Source organism: Aspergillus japonicus (genome assembly GCF_003184785.1).
Source record: "Aspergillus japonicus CBS 114.51 unplaced genomic scaffold BO86scaffold_57, whole genome shotgun sequence".
Lineage (NCBI taxonomy): Eukaryota > Fungi > Ascomycota > Eurotiomycetes > Eurotiales > Aspergillaceae > Aspergillus > Aspergillus japonicus.
Window position 1 is genome coordinate 23333 of NW_020291694.1, and position 25394 is coordinate 48726.

At 52.6% G+C, this 25394-nt stretch overlaps 13 protein-coding genes and 3 non-coding genes across 16 annotated transcripts; 7 read left to right on the plus strand and 9 right to left on the minus strand.

Annotated features, from left to right (window-relative positions):
• Positions 1-6: 6 nt before the first annotated feature.
• On the minus strand, positions 7-1521 carry BO86DRAFT_421515 (uncharacterized protein; the record flags this gene model as incomplete). The annotated part of the gene is made up of 4 exons (XM_025675283.1): positions 7-611; positions 670-1183; positions 1246-1273; positions 1364-1521. 4 exons carry the CDS (start codon positions 1519-1521, stop codon positions 7-9), a joined length of 1305 nt encoding a protein of 434 aa, XP_025524347.1.
• Positions 1522-2013: 492 nt separating this feature from the next.
• On the minus strand, positions 2014-2911 carry BO86DRAFT_391725 (uncharacterized protein). The gene is made up of 4 exons (XM_025672659.1): positions 2696-2911; positions 2598-2629; positions 2405-2486; positions 2014-2331 (listed from the first exon to the last, which is right to left on the minus strand). The coding sequence occupies exons 1-4, from the start codon at positions 2789-2791 to the stop codon at positions 2302-2304; spliced, it is 240 nt and encodes a 79-aa protein (XP_025524348.1). The 5' UTR covers positions 2792-2911; the 3' UTR covers positions 2014-2301.
• Positions 2912-3208: 297 nt separating this feature from the next.
• Positions 3209-4771, minus strand: BO86DRAFT_391726 (NUDIX hydrolase). Its single transcript, XM_025672660.1, has 2 exons — positions 4171-4771; positions 3209-4109 (listed from the first exon to the last, which is right to left on the minus strand). Exons 1-2 carry the CDS (start codon positions 4662-4664, stop codon positions 3260-3262), a joined length of 1344 nt encoding a protein of 447 aa, XP_025524349.1. The 5' UTR covers positions 4665-4771; the 3' UTR covers positions 3209-3259.
• Positions 4772-5136: 365 nt separating this feature from the next.
• BO86DRAFT_391727 (SPX domain protein) lies at positions 5137-8072 on the plus strand. Its single transcript, XM_025672661.1, has 2 exons — positions 5137-7679; positions 7735-8072. The coding sequence occupies exons 1-2, from the start codon at positions 5409-5411 to the stop codon at positions 7864-7866; spliced, it is 2403 nt and encodes an 800-aa protein (XP_025524350.1). The 5' UTR covers positions 5137-5408; the 3' UTR covers positions 7867-8072.
• Positions 8073-8164: 92 nt separating this feature from the next.
• BO86DRAFT_421519 (uncharacterized protein) lies at positions 8165-9559 on the minus strand (the record flags this gene model as incomplete). The annotated part of the gene is made up of 4 exons (XM_025675284.1): positions 8165-8315; positions 8398-8568; positions 8719-9289; positions 9337-9559. The coding sequence occupies 4 exons, from the start codon at positions 9557-9559 to the stop codon at positions 8165-8167; spliced, it is 1116 nt and encodes a 371-aa protein (XP_025524351.1).
• A 552-nt stretch (positions 9560-10111) lies between these two features.
• BO86DRAFT_368498 (DsbA family oxidoreductase) lies at positions 10112-11416 on the plus strand. The gene is made up of 2 exons (XM_025670206.1): positions 10112-10583; positions 10639-11416. The coding sequence occupies exons 1-2, from the start codon at positions 10539-10541 to the stop codon at positions 11287-11289; spliced, it is 696 nt and encodes a 231-aa protein (XP_025524352.1). The 5' UTR covers positions 10112-10538; the 3' UTR covers positions 11290-11416.
• Positions 11417-11629: 213 nt separating this feature from the next.
• Positions 11630-14822, minus strand: BO86DRAFT_179589 (6-phosphofructo-2-kinase PFK26). Its single transcript, XM_025666579.1, has 2 exons — positions 14105-14822; positions 11630-13742 (listed from the first exon to the last, which is right to left on the minus strand). Exons 1-2 carry the CDS (start codon positions 14380-14382, stop codon positions 11891-11893), a joined length of 2130 nt encoding a protein of 709 aa, XP_025524353.1. The 5' UTR covers positions 14383-14822; the 3' UTR covers positions 11630-11890.
• A 1000-nt stretch (positions 14823-15822) lies between these two features.
• BO86DRAFT_179425 (uncharacterized protein) lies at positions 15823-17559 on the minus strand. The gene is made up of 4 exons (XM_025666578.1): positions 17502-17559; positions 17104-17447; positions 16531-17039; positions 15823-16455 (listed from the first exon to the last, which is right to left on the minus strand). The coding sequence occupies exons 2-4, from the start codon at positions 17329-17331 to the stop codon at positions 16068-16070; spliced, it is 1125 nt and encodes a 374-aa protein (XP_025524354.1). The 5' UTR covers positions 17332-17447; positions 17502-17559; the 3' UTR covers positions 15823-16067.
• A 781-nt stretch (positions 17560-18340) lies between these two features.
• On the plus strand, positions 18341-18648 carry BO86DRAFT_402711 (uncharacterized protein; the record flags this gene model as incomplete). Its single annotated transcript, XM_025673882.1, has 2 exons — positions 18341-18542; positions 18596-18648. 2 exons carry the CDS (start codon positions 18341-18343, stop codon positions 18646-18648), a joined length of 255 nt encoding a protein of 84 aa, XP_025524355.1.
• BO86DRAFT_298937 (uncharacterized protein) lies at positions 18649-18840 on the plus strand (the record flags this gene model as incomplete). Its single annotated transcript, XM_025667432.1, has 1 exon — positions 18649-18840. A coding segment is annotated over one exon (192 nt), but the record flags the coding sequence as incomplete, so codon positions are not given.
• BO86DRAFT_179418 (uncharacterized protein) lies at positions 18761-19940 on the plus strand. Its single transcript, XM_025666577.1, has 2 exons — positions 18761-19217; positions 19254-19940. The coding sequence occupies exons 1-2, from the start codon at positions 18873-18875 to the stop codon at positions 19608-19610; spliced, it is 702 nt and encodes a 233-aa protein (XP_025524357.1). The 5' UTR covers positions 18761-18872; the 3' UTR covers positions 19611-19940.
• On the minus strand, positions 19881-21200 carry BO86DRAFT_280128 (uncharacterized protein; the record flags this gene model as incomplete). Its single annotated transcript, XM_025667325.1, has 2 exons — positions 19881-20946; positions 21019-21200. Coding segments are annotated over 2 exons (1248 nt in total), but the record flags the coding sequence as incomplete, so codon positions are not given.
• Positions 21201-22167: 967 nt separating this feature from the next.
• Positions 22168-22239, plus strand: BO86DRAFT_t253. Its single transcript has one exon. It is a non-coding gene; the product is annotated as a tRNA-Arg (tRNA).
• Positions 22240-22961: 722 nt separating this feature from the next.
• BO86DRAFT_t254 lies at positions 22962-23033 on the plus strand. Its single transcript has one exon. It is a non-coding gene; the product is annotated as a tRNA-Arg (tRNA).
• Positions 23034-23552: 519 nt separating this feature from the next.
• On the minus strand, positions 23553-23624 carry BO86DRAFT_t257. Its single transcript has one exon. It is a non-coding gene; the product is annotated as a tRNA-Arg (tRNA).
• A 342-nt stretch (positions 23625-23966) lies between these two features.
• Positions 23967-25067, minus strand: BO86DRAFT_382101 (uncharacterized protein; the record flags this gene model as incomplete). Its single annotated transcript, XM_025670797.1, has 2 exons — positions 23967-24943; positions 24983-25067. 2 exons carry the CDS (start codon positions 25065-25067, stop codon positions 23967-23969), a joined length of 1062 nt encoding a protein of 353 aa, XP_025524359.1.
• Positions 25068-25394: the final 327 nt, after the last annotated feature.

Consider the following 25394-nt stretch of genomic DNA (forward strand, 5'->3'; position numbering starts at 1 on the left):
CGGCCTCTACTGGCTGGGAGCAGGGGCCGCGGAGGAGCCATTGGCACCACCGCGTCCGCGACCGCCGCGACCGCCACGACCGCCACGGCCCCGGAACCCACGGCCTCGGCCACCCCGGCCTCTACCACGGCTAGGCTGGCGCTGATGGTGCGAGACGCCTTCGAAGCCGTCTTGGGGCTTAGGGACAGTAATATCCTCGGTGCTGGGCGCAATCGTCTCAGTCACAGCTGCGTCAACGTTCGCCTCAGCCTCAGCGGCGGCAGGAGTAGCTTGAAGTCCAGTCTCAGTTTCAGCAGGATCCCGTGGCACCTCGACCCATTCGTCAGCGGTAGGCGAAGTCTCCACAACTTCAGTCGCATTGGCATCCCAGCTAGCCTCAGCCACTTGGTTGGCGCCGTCGGTAGCCAGCGTCTGAGCAGGAGGGGCAACCTGTTCGGGTTGCTCTTCCGCAGCAGGCTCAGTCGCAGCGGCAGCACTGGAGTCGTAGGATGAGTCTTGCAACTCGGTGTAGCCTGCATTAGCCACCGTAGGGTCCGACTCAGGAGCCGCCTCGGTAGTTGTGGGTTCGGAAGCAGGAGCAAGCTCAGTAGCGAGCTGCTTCACCTTACCGTCTTATGAGCCAAGATAGTTAGCGGCGGTTGCTCGAGTCACAAAAGCATCAGTACTCACAGGTGATCTCCAGCGCGGTGCCGTCAACGCCGACGACCTTGTCATCCGCGCCGTCGATGATCTTGAGCATCGAAGACACAGCATCCTGAGTTCCTCCATAAATCTGGTATAGAACGCCTTCAAATGCACGGCTCTCATTTGAAGATTCGTCTCCGGAACGTCTCATAGTGGCGGCGGCGCAGAGGAACTTGCTGAGGCTTAGTAGCTGTTGGCTAAAATCATTCTTGCTGGCTTCAGCGGCATCCGCGTCAGCCTGCTCCCGCAGAGCTGCAAGCTGCTCCTCGTGAGCTTGCTCTAGCTCCGCCTTCTGGGTGGCCAAGCGTTCCTCGTAATAGGCAGCGAATTCCTTGAGGTGGGAAATCTGCTCCTCGATCTGGGCAACGGTGGCTTGTAGAGAGGGCTTCTTCAAGGCCTGTGCCTTCTGGTCGGCATTGATCTTCTTCTCGGTAACAAGCTCATCCAAGGATTTGCCGGGGTTCTCTGCGATGATGGTGTCGACTTTGGCGGTCGCATTCTGTGGGACGAGGCCAGTGTAAGCGGTGAACGAGGCTGGAAGCTCTACTGAAGGACACTAACCAGCTTCTTGACAGCATTGCGCAAGCTTCTGTTGCAGCGAATCTAGTAAGTTATTTGACTCCAGAGCTCCATGGTACGGCATTGCGAATGCGCGGAGCGCTTGTCGCTGAAGACGCACCTCTGCAATTCCTTGAAGTGTTGGTTGTCTAGATTGTCCAAGCCGTTCGTGTCAGGCTTCGAGACAATAGAAGGGCTAGAAGCATGATTCGACTTTGCTTTCTTGGAAGAAGCTTCGGAGTGTTGAGCAGGGCTGGAGTTGAGAGTAGCGGCAGCCATGGTTGCTTGCTGGTTTGGTGTTGTGATGACTCGGAGGAAGTGGTCTAGCGCCTAAGCAGACGATGTAGAATAAAAGCTATACGGGAGAGTAGGAAAACAGGGTGGAAGTCTTATGTTGGGGCGCAATGATATAAGCGCACAATTGAGGACAGGAGGAGAGAAAAGTTGAGGTGGAAGTGAGAAGCGGAAACCAATGAAGCAGAAAGGAAGACTGAGATGGGGATGGGGATGAAATGGGAAATGGGAAAAGCAGCTGGCAGATGCGGGTGGAACTCTTCCGAACCGCCCTCGTCGCGTGCTGCTGCAGCTCCAGTCACTGGTTCAGCCCCAACACGTCTTGCGACCCAAACATTGAACCATTGCAACAGCTGGCACACTATTCTGCATATTCAAAGAATCTTACACAATGGAGGCGCATCCTGTGCCTATAAGAATTTATTTCAGATCTATTGCAGCTCTGTCTTATACAGAGGTCTTCGTGATGTAAAACAGTCCATGCATTGGGTATCAACCGAGTGACTCCTGAATAACGCCTATATAACCCCGAGTCGCCCTGGATTTTTTGAACCTTTGAACCCAGTCCTCTCTCCATGATAAAAGAATTTACTAGAGGTATGGACGAGCAGTCACGGTCCCAAGAGAGTGGGTCGTGAATCTAGACCAAGCTCAACAACCACCCCAGGTAGCACAACCCCCACAAAGCTGATCAGAGATATGATCCGGTCGCGCGCTGGCAATGATGCAAGCTTATATTCAAGGCGAATTCGCTCTGCCATCAACCTAGCCCTTGAACTTCCGTAGCGTTTTCTGTAGGTTCAACAGACAATATGTCAGCATCAACGGGAATCATGCATACTTGCATCGCGGCACCAGGTAAACACACCTCGGTCACTTTGCGCACTGAGTTCGGCGATATATTCTTCTCTCCCACCTTCCGCGACTGAATCGATGATTCCCGCATCAATCTGCATAATTATCCAGGTTTCAGCTGTGAACCATATCTCGATTCCCCCTCGACACGCGCCGTGTTTTGAAAATTATGTTTGGGGCAGATGAGAAGATCATAAGCGACTCACTCTTGCATGAACAGCATGTAATCCAGGAAGATCTATAAGGTACAAAAAGCCGTTAGACTCTGAAGTCGCAATAAGGGGGACGAAGCCAGGAGACCAACCAAGATATCAGCATTCTTGCTCACGTTACGGTTTGAGTGCGCCTTAACGACACGCTTCACCGTGGCGCGAGGATAAAGTTTCTGCGTTGCTGCCATTAGGGACGAATGAGCCAAGGCAATAGGTTCGGGGAGGGGAGTTGTGTTGTTAGAAGCTTAGAGGAAGGTCAGAAGCAATGACGCGAGTGGATCAGTGCCGATAAAGAATCAACAGCCGCTTGACGCCGGCGAGCTTCCGGGACGATAAGCATGGCAAGCTAAGGCGGCCGAGAATAATTGTTTACCGCTACGAGACGAGTCAGGTATTCGAGCCGGGGCAGTCCCCGTGTAGTTTACAGTACCTCTGTTCATACATAACAATACAGTTCTGTCTCACTGGAGCATGTAATTGAGAGCGACTACTGTCCAGAAACAGCAACTGCTAGTGTGACTCTTTTTTTTCTGTTCCTCCCTTGCTTCAAGAGGAATGCGGGCGAGGCTTGCTGTAGAAAGTCATCTATACTATTGTATGTTCAACTCAGGATTGGTAGATATACAGTATACAGAACAATGGCGAAGTCATCGTTATCATCGGACCTGACGAAGAAATCTCCATGCATAGAAGGCCGCCGTGGAGCCCAAGGCTATCCTCCATGCTACGAAAATATAGAGGGCGAGCCGGAGCCGATCATAGTAGCCTCGGAGCATAATTTCCAGCGCATATGTGCTCCCATTAAGGCCCTTGTCGGAAGGCCCGTAGTATTGACCCACACCAAGTCCTTCGATTCCAATTTTGTTTTGACTGCCATTGCCATTGCCATCAATCTCTTTTATTGGCACGGCCGCGGTCTGGGCATCCACCGCAGTATTATTCGGTCGAGCTCCGCTCTCAACCAAGCGCCTATTGCGTTTCCGCAGACCATACGTGAGCACGTTGATAAGCAGCCGTAGATCGGGTGCTGTGAAGTTGGGATAGTGCCAAAGCTTGACCGCTGTGTGGGGAGGAAGCAGATCCAAGAAGTCTGCCATAATACCCAGCGTCAATCCCCAGAGGAGCAAGGGGCGACTTATTCCGATATCTTGGTGAGCAGGGCTACTGCTACCCCATGAGAACAACCGCCGAAAGAGCGACTGTCTTTGCTCATCTTTGGGGGTGAGCCCGGGGGTTGTGTTGCTTTGAAGGCTCTCTGTTGGGGCCAATCGAATTGCGGGAAACTGCATGTAACCCATCAAGGAACGAGACGCGACCCGGGCCATGATGCCTCCCATGTTTGCAAGGCGTTGAGTCATGTCCACATGCTCTACAGTGCGCAGAGAAGACGACAAAAGCGCTTTCAGTGGCACCCAATGGGTCGAGGCCACTTCGGTGGGTTGCAGCTTCAGCGTGGGCGAATCACTGCATGTTAAGAAGAAGACGAAGGGGCATAGGACCATCAGCCTGTAATTGACATGATCAGTATAAGGCATTCTCGAGCTACGATATTGGGCGAAGTACATACGGTATTGTGCCCAGGCTCGTCGTTACAACTCTTTCGGGAAGGTTGCCGATGTACACACAATCCTCCGCAGTTAGATCCAGTCCAATCTCCTCTGAGGCTTCCCGAATCGCCGCGGCTTTATCATCTGAATCTTCGGGGTCTCGCTTGCCTCCCGGGAGAGCAACATGACCGGTCCATCTGTCTCCCACGCGCGAGGCTCGCTTGATAAATAGCGCCTCTGGTTGGCCATGGTGAACCCACGATTGGGAAAAGAATGTGTCTAGTCGTTGCTGAGCAGACTCTGAATTGTCCGTCACCCCCGAAGAGGTAGACTCTGGCCAGTGTTCATATGTAGGTCGGACTCGCAGGATAAGGGCAACCGAGGCACGTTTCTTGCAATTCGGAGGGTTGGGGACATGAGGGTACGGGCGTTGATGGAGGCCGGACAACACGTCATGAAGCGATTGCGTCAAGGGTACGGAGTCCTGTGACGATGGGGAATTGGCTGAATCCATTGGAAGAGGAATTGTTCGGTCTGGAAGAATATAGAAGCAATGTAGAGTTATAGCATAGTCTAGTATGAATATATACACACAACAAAGAAAAAGATGCTGGCTGGAAGATATTCACACAGAGAGAGAGAGAGAGAGTTTCTTATCGGTCGGAACATATCGTGGAATTAAGTTACCTCGGAGGTGTTTGTTAGTGGTAAATAATACATTACCAAACCGAGGGAAAGGAAGTAATTATGTAATGGTACGGTACTGTAATCTCATGACTGACGGGGACTGACCGTCTAAAGTGATACCTACCTAATTTACCTACCTAGCTAGTAGCTCCAATCCCACTTGACCAATGGTCAGCTGAATGACTACAGCGGGGGACGGGCTAGACCCTTCCGGGGAGGCAGAGAGGCAGCACGTGCATCAATATGGCGATGGGATGCAACGAGAGACCAACGAGACTATATTAGAACACTCTCCATTTCCCGCCTCGACTCGATGGCGATTTCTTAGCGGCTTCTCTTCCTTAATTTTGCTGTCTTTAGTCTGAAAACTGCCCTTCTCCATTGTCATGAGCTGATTCTCATTGACTGCCTCTTCTTCTCGACCCGCATTTGCCCTCCCTTATAAGAAGTGCCTCTCCCTTCCCGAGTCCCTGTGCAACAACCCTCTCTCCCGGCTTCTCCTCTTGCTTCGCCTCCGTTACACAGTCTTCGATTCCAACCACTGCCAAGCTTCGCCGCATTCTGCCCGACCATGCGCTTTGGCAAAACCCTTCGCAAGTCGATCTATCCGCCATGGAGTGGGAAATATATTGATTATCACAAGCTCAAAGTCCTTCTTAGAGAGCATGATGTCATCGGAAACGATAGCGATTCCGACAATGCCCCGTGGACGGAACAAGATGAGGAGGCATTTGTCCAGGAGCTCCTGAACGTCCAACTGGACAAAGTCAATGCCTTCCAGGTCGAAACCTTGAAGCAGCTGCGGGAACAGACTGCCGATTGCGAGTCCAAGCTACGAGAATTGACTGATGCAGCCCAGGATGAGGCTGCCACGGAAATGGACGATGCGGAAAAGAAGCGCATTGCGTCAGGCGTCCTGCAGGAGCTGGACAGCATCACTCGAGAGGTCAGCGAGCTGGAGAAATACAGTCGGATTAACTTCACCGGCTTCCTCAAGGCGGCTAAGAAGCATGACCGCAAGCGTGGAGCACGGTATCGTGTGAAGCCCTTGTTGCAAGTGCGTTTATCGCAACTCCCATTTAACTCCGAGGACTACTCTCCTCTAGTCCGCAGACTGTCCGTGATGTACTCCTTTGCCCGTGAAATCCTGAGCAAGGGTCTGGTTGAGGCCAAAGACCCCGCTGAACCTCGCTTTGGTCAAGACATGTATTCCTCCTTCAAGTTCTGGATTCATCCCAACAACGTCCTCGAGGCCAAGACCTACATCCTACGGCAGCTGCCCGTTCTGATCTATAATCCTGGGACCTCTAAGGACCTCGATATCCTCCCTGACGATCCTACAATCACCTCTCTATACTTGGACAACCGACAGTTCGACCTTTACAACCAAAAGGTTGCTCGTGCCGCCGAAGCCGGGTCTCTACGACTGCGATGGACCGGAAATCTGCAGGACAAACCAGCCATATTCTTGGAGAAAAAAATAGTGTCGGACGACAATCGCAGCCGAGAAGTGAAGATTCAGCTCAAACAAAAACACGTGAAGGAATTCTTGGACGGAGAGTACCACTTTGACAAAAAGCTTCAGCGGATGGAGACCATGGGCAATGGTGAATCGGAGCAAGCAGAGTCCTTCAAGCAGGATATCGAGGAACTGCAGTCATTCATCAAGGAATACAATCTGCAACCGATGCTTCGGGCCAATTACACCCGTACGGCGTTCCAAATCCCCGGAGACGATCGGATCCGAATCTCCCTCGATACCAATCTGGCTCTAATCAGGGAAGACTCGCTGGATGAAGGTCGTCCCTGCCGTGAGCCTGATCAATGGCATCGCACAGACATTGATGATGCAGGAATGGAGTACCCCTTCAGCAGCATCCGGACCGGCGAAATTGTTCGCTTCCCTTACGCGCTCCTGGAAATCAAACTCAAGGGCACTGCAGCGCACAGTGCCGAATGGATCAAGGATCTCATGGTCTCCCACCTTGTAAAGGAGGCGCCACGGTTCTCGAAGTTTGTCCATGGTGTGGCGCAGCTCTTCGAGGACTACGTTAACAGTTTTCCGTTCTGGCTTGGTGAGATGGAGAATGACATTCGAAAGGACCCAGAAACCGCTTTCCACGAAGAACAGGAGCGGCGAGCGCAGCGAGCAGAAGACGATATCGCAGTTGGAAGTTTCCTCGGCAACAAAGGTTCAATGACGGTGAGGCCTCTGGTGGGATCACCCGTACAGATGTTCACCGACATATCCTCTTCCCCTCGCCGTCGACAGTCGTCGCAGATGCTACCGCCCTCGCAGCGGCCCTCGGCTCCAGAAATAGCCCGCGTGCCTGAGCGTCCGGAGCCGCCCAGTCCGCAAAACCAGGTCCAGCGCGAGGACCAAGAGCCGGAACATCCCATGACTCTGAAACGCCTAGCCTCTCTCTTCCCAACCTTCTCCGCCACGCGGAAAAACCGTGGTCCCCAAAATTCAGTCGCGTTGCCTCCCGGCGTTCGGGAACCAGGCACGTGGATCAAGGACTCTGGACCTGTCCGTGTCGAGACCAAGGTCTGGCTCGCCAACCAACGTACCTTCATCAAGTGGCTCCATATTAGTATTCTTCTATCATCGCTGTCGTTGGGCCTGTACAACGCAGCCGGAAAGCACAATGATATCGCCCGCGCGTTATCAATTGTCTACACGGCCTTTGCGATCTTCGCCGCCGTCTGGGGGTGGTACATGCACGAGAAGCGGGCCAAACTCATCCGGCAACGGAGTGGACGGGATCTGGATAACACATTTGGACCGATTGTAGTTTGTATTGGATTGGCGGTTGCTCTGGTGTTGAACTTCGCCTTCAAGGTAGGCGCAGGTCGCTCGGTGTGGACAAGGGTTCATCCGCTAACATACAATATAGTACAACTCCACCCTGGAGAAGATCCGTGACCGCCAACCTCCAGCCAGTCCTCCTCCATCTGCTAACCTTACCGGGTTCATCGACCAGCCGAGCGTGTGGCAGCTGGTTAATCAAGGCGGTCAAGCTTTGTAACGAGGCTCCCCACCTAGTCTCTTGAGTCGCTGATTGCTTGTATATGGTCGCGTTTGCAGGGGATTCCCAAGCTCCTGTTTGAAGTAGAGGCAAACGAGTGTCTGGGCATGTCAGTCTTTGATGTATTCGTAGAATGTCTTTTGGAAATGTGAAAATAGCGTTAGGTCGGGAGTCAACCAGGCAATGGAACATGAGAAAAAGAGGTTCAATCAAAATGAATGATGTTTTCGCTTAAGGATACCAGTATCTGAACCCGAACTCTATCGCTATTCTGCACCTCAGAAATCATAACGGGCAACTACAAATACCGGCTCGTGGCGGGACCCTGCGACAGCAACGGGGCCTGCTCGGCATCCGGGTCATTGGTCGCGCGATGCCCCGGCGTCGACGGCCGTCCCTTCGCGGTCGCCGCATACAGCACACTGGGGACGAAGCCTTCAAAGCTCTCTCTTTGGCAACAACTATCGTGTCAGCCTTTTGTCATGGACTAAATCACCAAGGTTGGGGGAGGGGGGGGGGGGCGCGCCGCACCGATCAAAGAACCCGACAAACAGCCACAGATACACCGTGCCCAGGAACGCAATCACCCACTCCAGGATCCCCGCGGCCCGGTAGTCGCTGACATTCTCGGGGACGGTGAGTGAGATGAAGGCGATGCCGAGGAAGAGCTCTACCAGAATCAGGGCGGTGGATAGGGAGGCACTGCAGACGTCCTGGGGTTAGCCATGCGAGCCTCTGCCGTCAAGCGAGCTCCAGAAGACCTAGCACCACATATGTCACCCTCCTCCACCATTCCGAGCAGAAATGAATGCAGGTTTGTAAGAAAGGAAAGGTAGAGAAGGAGTGACTTACGAAACGCGTACCCTGACCTTGCGCCTCTCCCCCCATCGGGGCTGCCACACACCGCCATGCGTCAGGAACGCCACAAACCCCAGCACCTCGGTTGAGTACACGACCGCCGTCCCGAAGGACTGCAGGGCCAGGCCCCCGAAGCAGACGCGGAGGAGGATCGCGTGCGCGAAGTGGTACCGGAAGGTATCCATGACGCCGAGGAAAATGAGGGCGGTGCTGGCCATGCCGGCGGAGAAGATGGCGAGGAGGGAGATGAGTTTGAGGGTGGCGATGGTCGCGGGTGACTCGTCGTTGTCGTCGTCGGTCTCATCCAGAGTATTATTGCTGTCATGGATAGGGCCGTGGTATGGCGTCACTGAGGCCGGTGATTGATCTCCATCCGGAGATGATGCGTGCTGCGGACCCGGACGACGCGCGGAGAAGTAGTCCGGGCCGCGGATCACTGCGAAGCCAGGCTCGTAGCGCATGACGTGAACAGCAGCTACGGTGAACCAGAACCCGACGGCGGTCATGGAGGCACCGATCAGAAAGAGGGGTTTTGAGTTCAAAGGAGGCGATGTCCGAGATGAAGCTGGTGGTGGCGCTTGGTTAGTCTAGTGGCATCTTATGCCGATATACGAAGTAAAGGCAGCACGCACGCGACGTGTGGGTTGCTTTGGCCTGGGTACTGCGGCATGCCTCGAGCCAGCCAGGTTAGCAGCAAGCTGGCAAGGGTCAGGAACCAAACTGAGCCTGCTAAGGAGGGGAAGATGGGCAGGCGAGAGGGTGGGATGTTGAGGATGGTGACATGCAGAAAGGACCAGATGGTATCATGGCAGCGGAGAAGGAAAGACGTGATCATGAAGACTGAATGCGGAGGAAAAGCTCCAATTCTAAGAGACTGTATTCCTAGTTCCTAAGAGAGTATTCTATTGCAAAGAGAGAGGGGGGAAGAGGAGGGGAGACGAAATCCGGAGATCTGATAAAGACAGGGCGATGTATGAGATGGCGGTCAGCTGATGGTTACCGCCAACGACTATCACTGCGAGCAATTGCGACTTTGGCATCGCATCAAGGCTGCGAACAGGCATTGGATCCTCCTCTTGATCAGCAGCTATTCCTGTCATGTTCCAGTGAGGAATCCATAGTGGGTAATAGCAGAAGCATTAAAAGCCAAGACATTGTTAAAAAGAAATCAACATAATATACAAACATAAAATAACGGCCCAGATTTGGATCCGCCAGTTGACGTCACTGGCGGGGGAGATTTCTCCCGACTGTTGATTGTTAGTAAATTTTCTGTACAAGGTATACCAAGTATACCAAGTAGTGTAGTACACTTGGAAGACACTCACGAGTATATGTCTGGATTTATCTGCTCCCTCCCAGACGCAGCATCGGGCATTTATAAGCCCAACTCCCCGAGCAGACCACCTTTGGCATCTGCTGACAAATCGGCTCCAACGACCATTGCCCACCAGCAACGAATAAGAACAATCAATGCTGGTCAAATGCCCGAGGAAAAGGCCCGAGAGAGAGAGCGAGAGAGAGTCAGAACGGAGTCATCCACAGTCGCCAATTGGCCAGGCTGACCATTGTTACCGTTAGCGTGGTAACCACCTTATAGATCTGCTGTGTATCGGACTCAATCCATCTGGAGATTTTTTGAACTCAACCTCACCACCAACGGAGAGACACATCATTCCAGCCACAAAACTCCCCGAATTGTCAGTCACTCCTATATAGTAGCGTGCACTGGTCGATCCATCGCCGGTGCTCCCTTATCAGCAGCCTACCCATACTCCCTCCCAACCCTTCACTCAACCGACACATAATACATCATGACCAACTTCAACATCCAGATCATCTCCGACACGGTGTGTCCGGTAAGTCTAATGTACTGTCGCGATACCTCCAGCACATCCAGCTAACCAAGAATAGTGGTGCTACGTCGGCTACCGCCGCCTCAGCCGGGCCATTGCCCAGCACAAAACCTCCCACCCCAGCGACACCTTCACCCTCAGCTGGCACGCCTTTTACTTGCACCCGGAGGGGCCGGGCTACCCGGGCCTCGACAAGCGGGAGTCCTTCCGCAAGAAGTTCGGCCAGCAGCGCGCCAGCGCCATCATCGAGAGGCTGACCTCGGTCGGCAAGACCGAGGACATCGACTTCAGCTTTGGGGGCCGCACCGGCAACACCCGCGACTCGCACCGTCTGCTGTGGTGGGCCGGCCAGAAGGAGAAGGCGGAAGCCAGCAGCAGCACCGCCGTCGCCGACAAGGGCGTGGTCGGCGGATTGCAGACCCGCGTCGTCGAAAAGCTGTTCCGCGCCTATTTCGAGGATGAGAAGAACATCACCGATCCCGCCGTGCTGACCGAGGCCGCCGTCGGGGCCGGCTTGGACAAGACCGCCGTCGAGAAGTTCCTCGCCTCCGAGGACGGCGGGAAGGAGGTCGATGTCGAGGCCTACGTGGCGCAGCGCCAGTTGGTGACCGGGGTCCCCTACTTCATGATCAATGGCGAGTATGCGGTGCCCGGGGCGGATGAGCCCGAGACTTTCTTGGAGGTATTCGACAAGGTGAAGAGTGCGTGATCTATGGAGATGAGAGATTGCTGTATGCTGGAGTTATGTTTATGTTTATTGGTACGGGTAATATTAGATAGATTCTTCATTTGAGCAAGTCTGAGGTAAGGCTGGAGATAACCGAGGCTATCCCATTCATGATTCAGAAATGAAGCAAAGTAGTCTCGCAATTAGCTGTCCTGTAGCTATGCCATCCTCTAAGGCACCGCCAATGGCGACTAAGTGGGAAAGGAAATAGAGGTCCGCTCAAACGCCACAATCATGCAAGCAAAAGGACTACTACAGTAAAAAAAAAAAAGAAGTCGAAAAAGATCCATCCCAGAGCAAAGCGAGAACAAAGAAGCCCCTAGCAAACGAAGCACAACATAATACATGGTTAGAGAAGTGGGGTGTAGGGTGCGTCAGCCTGAGGACCGTGATAAGATCAACACCGCAACACCGGGGTACAGAAAAAGAGACAAGAACCGAGCCCAGGAGATATTATCATGACAGTCGTTCAAGCCGGTCGAAGGTGTAACAGGCATTGGTGGGTCATGGCGGGCATCCGGGATCTAACGAACAGAGGGGAGAAGTTGGGAAGCAAGGAGGGCATGTTGGAAGCATGTCACATCTAGTAGACGCTAGACTGCTGCAGTTTGAAGTCGGGGATGTAATCGAACCAGTCCGTGGTCGCGTTATAACGGTAAGCCTTGAACTCCACCCCATAGGGCTTGGGTTCCAACATGTAGAGCATGCCGAGGGGTACATCCAGGGAAGCGACTTCATCCCGTTTCAAGCCACGGAAGTAGGCCAGCAGAACGCGCGCCACAGATCGGTGGGTGACAAGCAGAATGTGATCAGTCGTCCGCTCCATCTCGATGATCACAGCGCGAAGACGGTTGATCACGTCCAGATAACCTTCACCGCCAGGCCCGGGGTAACGGTAGAAAAGCTTGTTCTTACGACGAGCTTGATATTCCTCAGGGAACTTCTCACGAATCTCATCGTAGGTCATACCCTCCATCTCGCCAGCGTAAAGCTCGTCAAGCATTTTCATCTGCTTCACGTCATAGTCATCTTCATTGAAGTAGTCGACAGTTTGAATCGAGCGCTGCATCATTGAGGACCAGACGCAGTAATTCCGGGGGCGGTCACAGGGGATGTAGGAGGGGTTGGGAGGAGTGCTGTCGCCAGCGCGGGGTGGTAGGTGTCGGAGCATCTCCTTCTGTCTCTGAATAAGCTCCCACTGTCGCCGCTGGTGGTCGATGAACCGAGTCAATGCCTTGGCATATCGATGACCATTCTCGCTAAGCTCCGAGTCACCGCCAATGCGACCCAGCTGGTTATCCTTACTCTCGCCGTGTCTCGTGATCCAGATCTGACGAGGTGAAAGGTTGAAATTGAGCAGATAGTACACAACCTGCGAGGAAAGGAAGCCATGCGTCTGATGAGCCACAATTTTGCGTCCGACGTCAATCATCTGAATGAAGGCCATATTGTTCTTCTCTTCGTAGTCACCCAGCGGAACATACGACTTCTCATACAGCGCCACGCGCTGCTTGAAATCGGCCAGCGCCTTAACAGGGTCTTGGTCCTTGTAATCCGGACCGGAAAGTTTCAGGCGCATGTTGGCTTCGAGAAGCTCTTGATCCACACAGCTGCTTTCGAGGAAGAGGATATTCAATTCCGTGCCGGCACGCTTGCGAATATGATCAACGATTGTCTTCCGACGCTCCATAGTGCTGTTCGTGGCATCGAGAATGCCCACACTACCTCCCTGTTCAAGAATGTACTCCAGCAGCTCGTCCAGTGTGTCCAAAGCCACCTGTTCTCTCAGTTTCACGGCGAGTTGGTTCTGAGGGTCGAAGAAGTTGGCGGACTGATCGATGGGCTCGGGGGATGCTTCGCGCATGGCTTCCTGATCCTCGAGACCTGCATTGAACGGGGGTACAATCGTGCTCTGTGAAGGGTCCTCCTCCTTGCCGTTGACCAGGATTTTGGTGGGACACGCAGGAGGCGGAAGCTGGTTCTCGAGTTCCGGGGGCGAAGCCACTACTTCGTTCGAAAGGGCGGAAGCACCATCAGGGCGCCGAACGTCCTTATGCGATGGTTGATTGGAGGTGCCAACGCTGACGCTCAGCCGTCGGACCGAATCGACAAGCTCGCTGTGAATGACGCTGGCTCGGTGGCTAGGACGGCGTCCCGCGACAGAGGGAGACTTGCCAGCGGCCACACGACGACGATTGCCGACGTTGAAGATCTCAGTATCATGCTGAAGCCAATTCAGGTACCGCGCGAGTTTCTTGGTGACGTAACTCTTTCCCCGGGCAGGGAGGCCGACCATGACAATGACGAGCTTAGATCCGACATCTCGCTGGGCGATTCGTCCGTCGGGGGAGACCTTCGACTTGGTGAGACCGGGGATGTCGAGTGTGGTTGCACGCACGCGACCGGGGAGGTTAGGGGTGGATGTGTTGGCAGGACTAATGGCAGTCGGTTAGTTTAAGAGATGCCCTCAGCTTCGGCTACATCACCCCGCGCATTGCGACCGGAGGTAATCAATACAAAATCGAAAAGCATATCGAGTCCAAGCTCCGTCGAAAGACTTGACCGACAATTGCTGCAGGTTGGGGGGGGGGAGGGGGGACCCGGATCACTTTTCCTCAGTCCCCCTCTAAATGCCGGTACGAAATAACCCGACTCCAGAGCAAACTGCCGATCCTTCCCCAGGCTGCGGCCAAAATCTAGAATGCTCTTCCGGGCAGAGTCGACTCAATCGAGACGTCTAGGGGACATGTGCAGGAAGGCTAACCAACGAGCAGACGAAACGAAAGGAAATACATACAATTGTGGAGACGAGGGTGCGGTAGAAACCGGAGTGTCTGTTAGGGCGAACCCGACACCATCCTTGGAGGCTTGGGATCCCTTGTGGGCATCGGAGGAATGCAGTTCGTTTCCTAGCGCTCGTCCGACCAGCGATTTTGCCGGAGGCATAAGACTCGCCTCCTTCCCGGATCCCGACTGTGACGGGGGTCCAGTATGTTTTTTCCCGTCGCGTTGGTGATCCGGGACTGAGGCGCAGGTCATGATGGCCGAACGCGCAATATCTGTGTGTTGAGACATCCCCGCAAGTGGCGCAGGGACGCAGCCTGAATTATAGGAGAGAGAGAACGATGAAAGTAAGGTGTCAAAGTGGGGGAAATTCTTGCACTTGATGGTAAAAGAAATGGCGCAAGTCTCTGATAAGAGAATGAAGAGCAAGAGAGGGAGCAGTGAGGGAAGAACGATACAGTGCAGGCAGGCAGGCAGGCAGGCAGTCAGTCAGTCAGTCGTGGCCAAGAGTGGAGGGGAAAAAAAGAATGGGAAGTCGCGCGGTGGTGTGTGGGCGGATGAGTCAAATCCACACACAACGTCACTGTTAAGTTGGCAAAGCTCTGTCCTTGTTCGTGCTCTCAAACAGCAACAACAATAACAACACCACCCAGCGCAATCATCAGACTTCCAGAGACTTATACAGCCAGGGAGTCAATTGCGCGATGTCGAAATCTCTCAGAGAAAATGGGGCGAAGAGATAGATAGATAGCCAGGCAACATGCAATCAAGGTAAGGGACAGCCAATTGGGGGCGTGGGATGCAAAGCAAGGCTGCTTCTGATCCGAATGTTCCGAGCCACCGAAAAATATAAGAGCAAGATTGATAGTGTATACTCAATAGGGATACGGCGCAGGTGAGAGCACAAAGTGGTTCCAAGCAATGGCAGGTGAAGGTTAACGCACGAGTTTAATTGATTTGATACAAGGATGAGGACCACCAGGTTGGAAGTTGGAACAGCAGTCCATATAAGCTTGGGGGGGCTTATAGGCTATAGTTAGTTAGCTTACCTAGTAGTTAGTAGTCTAGCGATGGTTGATGAAGTCACTGGGAGTCGCTTAGTTTCCTAAGGGTGTGGATCGACCGAGGGATCTGCTGCACTGCTGTATGCACTGCTGGAACTACTACCCCAATGACCATAGATGATGTCAATCTTCCTCATCCTCTTCCTCTGAGACAGAGCCCGCGACATCCCGACCGACATATAAGTACTCTGGCCCACCCCACCGGATGCATAATTCCGATCCAGGGCCTCTCACTCAAACTGCCCAGAACAACCAGAATGCTTGGCCCAGCAAGGGTGGACGAAAGGACTCATCATCATCACAGGTCAAATCCTCAACAACACCCGAGCACGAGCCCTGCGGTTGAGATGCCCAGAATTCGCCAAGATGCTCGCTCACCACACTTACTCTGTAGCAAATCTGCGTCAGATCCAGCCACTTGATGGCCCCGGACCCTTCCTGGTCTTCAGCCTGCAGCTGCATCAAGGCGGCAAACCAAGGCAGAGCCCATTCAGCTCATACAGACTCACTTTAAATGCATTGGGATCTGACTGTGTCTTCGTGCTGCATGCTATATTATATAAATAATATCGAATAACTTATAACCTGCGCCGGTGGAATTCAGGGCCAATCCTCGAACAAGGTCACACAAGGCTTGGACGGTCGCACCATCACGTTGTTTGCCAAAGATACTAGCTGCGGTTCCCCGAAAGTAGACCACGATCCTAACCCAGCTGGGATGACATCGGAGAATGTGGATGGCTTCTCTTGACGGCGTCAATCGACAACCAGCAGCAAGGGGGCGTGGACGTGGACCAATGGCATCCTGTCCCCTGCAGGATAGTGGGGTAATACAACCGATGCTCAGGATTTTTGGATAGTAGTACCAACTGAACGGGAGAGAGCTCTAGACCATGTCGTATCTACAAGTCCTTAGAATAGATGCTTCCATACCCCACTGAACCACTCCCGGTCCTTTTTCCATGCCTTCACAATCAGATCTCTGCCCAAGTGGACAAGGTCCGCAACCTGTTCCGGAGTTCCCCAGCCCCGAATCATGGAACCGAATGTGATAAAATGAACCCCGACGTGAATCAGGACCCAGAAGGCGAATGCCTCATTTGGCACTTGGTATCCGCCGAGAAAGCCTTCAATCATCGACGGCCCAGCATCGATGCCTCTGAAATGCTTCAGCATATACAGTTCGGCAAGCATCTGGCCCAGATCCCACGCCCGCGGGCCGAAATGACAGAGCTCCCAGTCCACAACGAAGAGAGAGGTCTGAGGGCTCGGATCTAGTGCCGAGTGGGGAACCAAAACGCTGCTGTCGCGTCAGCCTCTCCAAATCTCCGATGGCAGCGGAATCTCTATCCGGTGAGAGAGGAAGATGACCTACTTTCCCGACCAAAAGTCCCCATGGATGATGCCATACTCGACTTCACCCTTCTTTTCCACCTCAGCCGCCGCCGCTAGCCGCACCTGCTCGAACACCTCGCGGGCTTCGCCCAGCAAAGCAGGATACTGATCGATTCTTGCCGCGAGACTGCCGTAGTTGACGGAGAGCTTCAAGAGCCGCATCGCGTGATTCTTTTCCAGTTCTGCTACCACGGCCGCCTGGTCCTTCTCGTCGGTCCATCGATGGAATGCCCACAGCCAGGTGCCCAGAGCCCTGCCAATCAAAACGGCCCATTCCTGGGAGATGGTAGTCGACGCAGCTGAGGAGATACAGAATGTCTTCAGATCCAGGGAATCGGGGAGATCCTCTAGGACGGCGGTGTTGGTTTCGGGATGGAAGGTGAAGAGCCGAGGAGGCTTGACTGTGATGGCTCGACTTTCAGACTGCCCCTTCATGGCCACTGTGCTGGTGAGCCCATTGAGGGCCTTCAAGCTGGCCTCCTCAAAGAGCTGAGCGGCCCGTCAGCTATCCAGTTACGAACCTCTCCAGACAGTGAAAAGGAGGGGGGGTTACACAGCGCTCAGCAGTCAGTTCCAAGTTCCGATTCGCAGCTGCATACCCCTCTGAGTGCTTGATGATGACGCTTTTCGTGCCATCCTCAAGGGGTCGGGACAGCAGTCCTCGGAAGACGAAATTGACGGTTCCTCCGCTTAGGCGCGTGAGGGACGAACATGCATACCGCGTATGCACCAATTCGCGGGTGATATTGAGTTTGAAGCTATCTTCTGGCTTTGCGTCCATATTTGTTTCATTTGCGGAAGGGGAGGTTTTTGACTGATGGGCCGCTATGGTTATATACCTGGGAGATGGCCAATCTGGCGGGGTCCGAAAACGGGATGGCGTGGTAGGGCCGTTGACTATTGGCAGTGAGTAACCAACTACTATTGATTGATTGATTGATTTATACATACTTCGCTTGAAAAAAGAGTCGATCTATGATCAAAGCTTGGCGAGCGGGGTTCTTGTTAGGTTGGGGGAGAGCTACTCACTGACTCATTAACTCACTGCATTATATTATAACTTACTTCCTGTAAGTGACAGCAAGTGACATGTCACTCTAAGATTTTAAGCTTTAGTTGGATTTTGGTTTGAATCAGCCTTTCCCAATACGAGCTGAGTCGTTCTGTTCTGAGTCATTCATCAACTCTGAACTACCTGGGTTGCCTTCAGATTGATGCACGTCAGCTGTACGAATGGTGCTGATGCCTACTAGTAACCTTTTTAGTGTGGGATCCATGGTGTATGTTTGTTTGCCTTAAGCCATCCAGTGCCCTTGTTCTAGGCTCTGGATCTGGTCCAGGTGAAGTCTATCCAAGAGTTAATCTTTGCTCCGATCTTGAGCCACATGTCAAGTCCGTCATGGCAGATGATACACTGTTGGAGACAAAAGGGTTATGGTTATCTGTTGGTCTAAGAAATCACTTTTCACCATTGGGGGCAGGGTGAGGACAAAAAGTCGGGTGCTGCAGAAAAAAAGAGATCGAGCTCCTCGAAGACTATGTCCGTTCAGGTTGGTAAGTCGTTGGTTTTAGTTCCAGCACGCCCTTTTCCCTTGGCGGGGTCCACTTGTTGTGGTGGCTTACACTGAAGTTGGAATGGAGCCCACCCCACGCCTTACGACGCCTTAGAAGCATGAATACAATGAAATGAGAGATGAGAGATGACACACATGCACCGACTATATGGATCATTATAAAGCAAGTATCATGATTCCTCCCTGCTTATTCACAGACTGACAGCCATCCCCACCATGTCCACCAGTGGCGTCAATCTATACATCAAGGCCATCCAAGAGTTATGGACCCGCAAGAGCGTGAACATCTCTATAAACCTGGTCGGTGAACAGGGAAACACAATCAATACCTACACAGCCCCAGACCAGATCAATGGAACCGCAGCCATTACAGTCGAGGACGATGTGGACTTTGACCATCTCAATATCCCATTTGAGGGTAAGCAGCAATGACAATAGCCATTGTCTTACACATCAACTGAACCCACGCAGGTATCTATCGGGTGTACAACGAGCGAACCGGCCCTCCGCATACCGATCGATGAATCGGTGCTTCCAGGACATTCCTCAAATTGCGATATCCTCTTCCCACCACCGTCTATCCCTCGCCGCGGCAGTTCAATAAGGGTGAAACTTATACCTTTCCCTTTAGCTTTGTTGTTTCGAACTACATAGAACCTCCTGTTTGCACCTCAAAGCTCGATGAGGCCCATACACAGCTTCCGCCGGCCCTTACATGCAGCAGCAGTGATGATTTCACCTCATCTGTATGCGAAGTCATATATGCAATTCAGGTCCGCGGATAGTGCAGGGATCCAGGAAGAAAGCACTAGCAGCCCATTCGAAGCAAGTGAGGGTGGTCCCTGCCGATAATCAGACACATTCATGCCTAGGTGGAAAAGCGAATGTGGAGGGCCATCAGATCGATCCGCAGATACTCGAGCAAGCAATTGGTCAGTTCACCTTAACGGCAATTCAGCCACTGCCTATTCGGCTTCTTGCGCCAGAGTACGTGGTCTCGAAGGATATTTGCTCAATTGCGGTGCGAGTCCGATTCAATTCCATCGGTCGCGTACCTCCACCACGTCTGAAGACTCTTTGTACTAAGCTTGAGGTGTCAACCACATACACTTGCAATCCTGAACTTCAGGTAAGCTGTCCTCCCGTAGCTGGCACTGATCGTTTTGTCAAGTCCATATCATTGTCCTCTGTCTGTATGAGGTCGGTGCAATGGCAATGGGCCAGGCGAGGTCAGAAAGATAACCTCGCCAATGATGATTCCCGGCAACTTGAATGTGCCGATGATTGTTACGAGGCCTCGCTTGTCGTTCCGATCATCCCCCCCCACCTCAAGGACAAACTTCTTGTCCCTTCGTTTGCCTCTTGTCTTGTCAGCCGGGCTTATACCCTCAATCTATCGGCCTCCTATCCCTCTTGGGGTACATCGCCAATCCATTCGTCCGTTCAGCTTGACATCCCATTAAAGATAATTCCAATTGGGGATTAGATTGGAATACCACACAAGTGGTGCGATGACGAGCGGAGTAACAATGAGGGAGCGCCGTAGCCATTCTGGGCTCAGAAAGACAAAAGTCTGTTTGGCTCCCTGTGGTACCAGTGTTCGCATTAGGTGCACCATTTCGTACATACTTGTCGGTAGTCTTGCTGTGCTCTATCATCACGCATTATCTAATTTTGGTCCCTGATCTTCGTCGTGAAGGGGAAAATCATCCAGATGATGCAGCATCCCGTTTCTCTCAGAATCTGCGACGTGATCGATATGCTGGCGTCTGAAGGCAGCAATCCACTTCGGATTGTCGAAGATGGTCTGATTCCATGAATCTTCGCAGTCGTAAACCAGTCGCCTCGACTCCTGCTGCAGCATTTCATCCGTAGGAATAATCCCCTTGTCCATCTGCTGGCGCGCGAAGCGACTCAGGTGAAACACAAGTACCTCGATCATATCGTTCCCTGACCCAGCACTGGCTGATTCTCCAAAGGACCCTAGATGGCCGTCAACATTCAGTTCATGGTCACGGGCATTCAACTCGCTCGTCCCCAGTCGTGATTTTATCTGGTTGAGATGGTCGTAGTGGTGGAAGTTTGTGGCTGAGAACGGCACAAGAACCCGCGAATCCGAAGCAATGTGGTACGGTGGCAGCGAGTTCACCACAAGTTTAGCAATAGCCGGAGGGAATTCATGGTCCCCTCGCCAGTCGTCCATCGTCGATCCACCGCGGAAGTGACTGCCGAGGTGATCGACTCGCTCTTCCCAGGACGATAGCCTCTGGTCACAGAAACCGCAGCGAGACGTAACTGGAGGCCCTTGGACCTTCCAGTCATCGATCTGAGGTAGAGTCTCAAGATGATGCGTCCGTCGCAGATGTTGTACCAGATGGTCCTTGCGACGGAAAGTGCGCGTGCCACCCATGCAATGCTCATACTTATGTTCGGTAAGGTGTTCCGCTGTCGGGGCTGGCATGTCGCAAAACGCGCAATGCCTTGTCCCAGTAGAAGGAGAAACTACCGTCCCGCCTTGGGGTGCACAGACCCATTCTTCCAGGTTCAAATGGAGAGACTTTTCATGTCGAGCCCAGTCATATTTGGTTCGGAACTGATCGCAACAAAAGGTGCAACAAAACAGACGGCCTTTTTCCCCGGGATTCATTTTCGCACTCCGGCCCTTACGCACGCGTCCAGTGGCGCGCTTTCTGGAAGACCGCATCGGACCTTGGGACTTCTGGGAGGTTGCCGATTTGGCCGAGGTGGAGGAGGGCTGCGAAGAGACACTGCGGGCGCTACTTTGTGAGCTGGGTATCGACGTGGTTCGATGCCGGTAACCCCTAAAGGAATCATGCAATTGACCCAAGCTTCCAGTCCCCATTCCATGGCTCTTTCCTTGGTCATAGGTTGACGGATATTTTCTCAGGGATTCCATGATCGCTGACAGCGAGGCCGGCTCATCTTCCGGCGGTGAATCTTGCCACCGCTGTAAAGGATCGGCGGCAAATTGAGGGTTTGGAATGTAGGATGGGGCGACATTCGTTCCTCGGGCTCGTATCGCATATCGGCTTTTTCGTCTAGGGAGCGTGCGTTGTGTGTCCAGGTTGAACCTGGGTGGCGTGGTTTGGGCGGGCACTAAGAGCGAGACGCTGCCAAAGCCACTATCCAGCGCGGACAGAGCTACCTGACTATCATGTGAGGCATGGAGCGAAGTAGCTTGTAGGCTGTCGGAATAACACTGAGAGTTAACGCCATCTAATCCTTCAAGGCTCGGCGCCGGCCACAGTTCGCTTTCTATCTCTTGGATGGCGTGGTTTGACAGGAGGGAGTTTGATATATGACAACCCGCGTCCACGCCGCCGGTCAGTTGCTGTGCTACAGTTGATTCAACATGGGTGAAGCTGTGTGGCTCATAGATTGCTCCGTCCAGGTCGGTAGTAGGGCAGGCTTGGGCTGGATCGATGGAGGAAGCCAACGCGATCGAGCTTCCGTCTCCATGTGACGTTGAGTCTCTGTGGGGATTGATCTTCTCATCATATGAGGTGAGTCCATACGTGTTATCGTCCATATCAAGGTTGAGAAATCGATCCCAATCTTCCCATGTGCTGCAAGCCACCGACTCGATTGTAGAGAACCTCTCATTCTGCTGGGTCGCATCATCAATGCTCAAGCTGTGTTTTGATTGTTGCATAATACATGTCCTATATCCGATGCCCGGGTGCTTTAGTTGTCGGTGTTATTGTGGGTTATTCGGAGGTCCGGAGAATAGTCACTCAGTTGGTCTGGGATAAGTAGAATGATGGGTGGGCGTAGGTAGAGTAGAGTAAGTAATTACTTGGGATCCAAGTGACTATGAGTAAGTAAAGAGGAGTCACCCGATAACCAAAGGTGATTTGAAGAGCGACGCACTCTTCCCGCCCCGCTAGCCCCATATAGTGCAGTTTGTTATTGGGTCGATAGCAATGCTCGCACGTTTAGATTTCTAAATCCAACTCCGGCAAGGGCTCGGAGCCAAATTTTTGTCTCTGATGTGATAATCCTAACAAAATTTTCATCAGCAAGGCCTGCTGGCCCAATGGTAAGGCGCTTGACTACGAATCAAGAGATTGCAGGTTCGAGCCCTGCGTAGGTCATTCTTTTTGCCTCTTTCCCTTTTTTGCCTGTTGAATAGCTGCTGCAGGTTGGAGATGTTGATGGAAAGCGTGCAGGCACCCGAGGACTCGATTGTGTGTGTGCTAGTTGTGATGTCCAAAAAAAAAATGGGGTTTCGACCTCTGGTTGAGTGCCAATGCTGCGTTGGTCCCCGGCTAAGTTTAGGGGAACAATAGGATCTGTCTATATAGAGTTCTATCTAGGGATACTCCTCGTGGGTACATAGATTTATATTACTGCATAGCTTGCGCGTGTAGCCGCAATAGTGAATTGTTTTAATACCCCGTGAGGCCATGACGCTACAACAAGTGCATTGAATGATATAGCCTGGCCAACTGCTCCCAGCCATACTGTCACTGTGAGACCACTGCCGATTACAAAAGCAGCCGACACGCATTGTACTTGCTCTTTGGCGATTAAGTTCGAGATATCTCGGTAGACCGCCCGGACCATGGACTGGGTGAAACTTTGTATCATTATCAGATTTTCTTTATTACGTTATTCGATCTGACCACTTCATTCACTGCTCTTCGGCTGACACTCGAGATCAACGCTGCTTGTGTGTATACTAGCGCTTGCTGCGGGTTTCGAGCTCTCTCGGCGAGGCACCGGTACTCTTGTATGTGCTGATGCTGTGCACGATATGGCTCTCAAAATTTTCGTTCCCTCACATCAACATATAAGCTGGAACATCACATCAGCTGGCCTGCTGGCCCAATGGTAAGGCGCTTGACTACGAATCAAGAGATTGCAGGTTCGAGCCCTGCGTAGGTCATCACTTTTTGCCTTTTCCTCAGTGTAATTGCTCATATCCTACCCAGATCAATCCCATCGATCTCGTTCTTCCCAAAAGGATGTGTATGTGTGAAATTCGCTGTGCATATGGCCATGGGGGATGAAATATAGGCCCGAGAGGTTGTGCCGGCGCGTGCCTTCCTTGCATCATACCCAAGTTTTGTCTGCAGGCACCCACCCAAATGTATCCAGTGCATCTTGCCTACATATATCCACGACCCCGAGATGGATCGATTATGCACACCGACTGGAACAATTGAGTGGTCGATAGTGCCGAGTTCAAGAACTAAGTGAGAATTAGAAGAAAACTAACAAGTCCATCCTACACAATGTCGTGAGAAGTATACGTCCATCTTATTGTCCGCCGCAAAGCCCACCCAGAAGTTAGTAAATGGTCGCAGCGACCCCATGATCAATTGGCTCAGCATTGGACCCAAAAACATGTTCCAGAGGTCTTCTATAAGAGACATAGACACTATGTGTGTAAAGAAAAAAGTAATGACCTACGCAGGGCTCGAACCTGCAATCTCTTGATTCGTAGTCAAGCGCCTTACCATTGGGCCAGCAGGCCTTGCTGTTGGAAAACCTGTCCTAGCTGTGCTACGCGTCCCAAGACTAAGCAATGCGGGAATGACATTAGGGCAACGCTCGGTCTGGCTGGCCACCATTCGTACTATACAACAGACGTCAACCTCAACCTCAAATATCTCCCACTACCACCCATATCCCTCGAGTACACGACACACAACAATCAATCGTCCCACGAATATCTCTTGCAAAAGCACAAACCTGTCAGATAGTGAGACAAGATAGTACTGAGAGCATATTGATTTCTTTCATTCCTAACATATAAGCACCCGCAAGCGCAGTTTTCGCCCCAGGATACACAACCCACGAGTTCCTTACGCCGGATCTAGAGGCGGTCGAAGTCCCTCCCAGGAACAAGATCGTAGACCCGCTGCAGCCACAGCAGCAACTTCTTCCAATCCTTCCTCTTGAAAGCCTCCGGCCGCCGCCTTCCGCCGATTTTCCGCCAACCGGACTTCCCGATGTTCCCCAGAATCTCGGGAGCCGCGCGCACGACAAATTCCAGGTATCGCGGGTCAGGCTGACAAGCGGCGTGCCTTGCGAGGGGGAAGCGGCGATACCAGGTCGGCTGCAGCATGTCGATGGCCACGGCGCGGAGATCGGAGCCATTCTCCATCGCCGCCCGCATGAACCGGAGTCGATGCGGGCTGGCGCTGATGTACTGGAAGGCGTTGAAGTGCCCGAATGTGGCCCCTTTGGATAGGAGCGAGCGAACGACGGAGTCTACCAGGATGAGCTCTCTCTGTGAATGGGAGCTCCAGCAGTAGTGGTGGTTGCACAGAATGTCCAATGGCAGTGGGCTGCACTCGGGGAACAATTGATCCTCACCGGGCACGAGCCCGACGTCAATGTCAGGATGATTCAGCAACAGTTGCACTATCTCCAACCGGTCATTGCGCGCGGCCCAGGGCAGTAAGGGCCAGCCCTCCAGCCCATAGGCATTGGGACTCACGCCGGCGCGTAAATAACCCTCAACAAGAGAGTAATTTCCAGCTTCAGCCGCTTCGAAGAGGGGCTCACGGAAGGGAATAGGGTATAGATCTGTCTGCCAGTCCTTGTAGAGGGCTCGGCCGTTTCGATCGATCCAGAGCAGCTTACGGTACTCACCCAGGGTTGCCAGTGCAAACTGCCGGGCTTTCTTTCGGAGCAGTGGACGAAGCATCAGATACAGATACTTGCAAGTCTGGCTGAAATTAGCTAGCTCTCGATTCGTCATATGCTCAAAGCACTCGAGGAACATCTCCGCTGGCAATCTAGCCAGCTCAAGGGAGCGCCACTGGCGATCGTCCTCCAACACAATAGCTGGAGACTGTGGATACTCAGGGCCATGGTAGTACATACCCTCCAAGCTTTCCACCGGATTCATATCCTCGGCTGCCCTTTTGGCTATACCCCACCAATATTCGTCGTTGCTCAAGTCGTCCATCATTCAACAGCGCTGGCGTAGACAGAGGCCCAATATTTGCAGTCCACAGGAAATTCCTGAAGAGATATACCAAGCGAAATTTCTGCGCCTTGCGACTATATATTCGTTGATCTACCTTCAGGCTGGCCGAGCTATAGATCAACAAAGACCCCTTTCAGGGGAATATCTGTCAGTATGCTCGAGCTCCCATAGTTGGTGATTCAGCAATGCCTTTGTTCTGGAGTAGAGTCGTGGTATATTCCTTACACTGTCCCTAGCACTTGATCAGAACGAAACTTATTGGTAAGTCTCGAAATCAACAAAGAGATACGCGTTTGAACTTCGCGG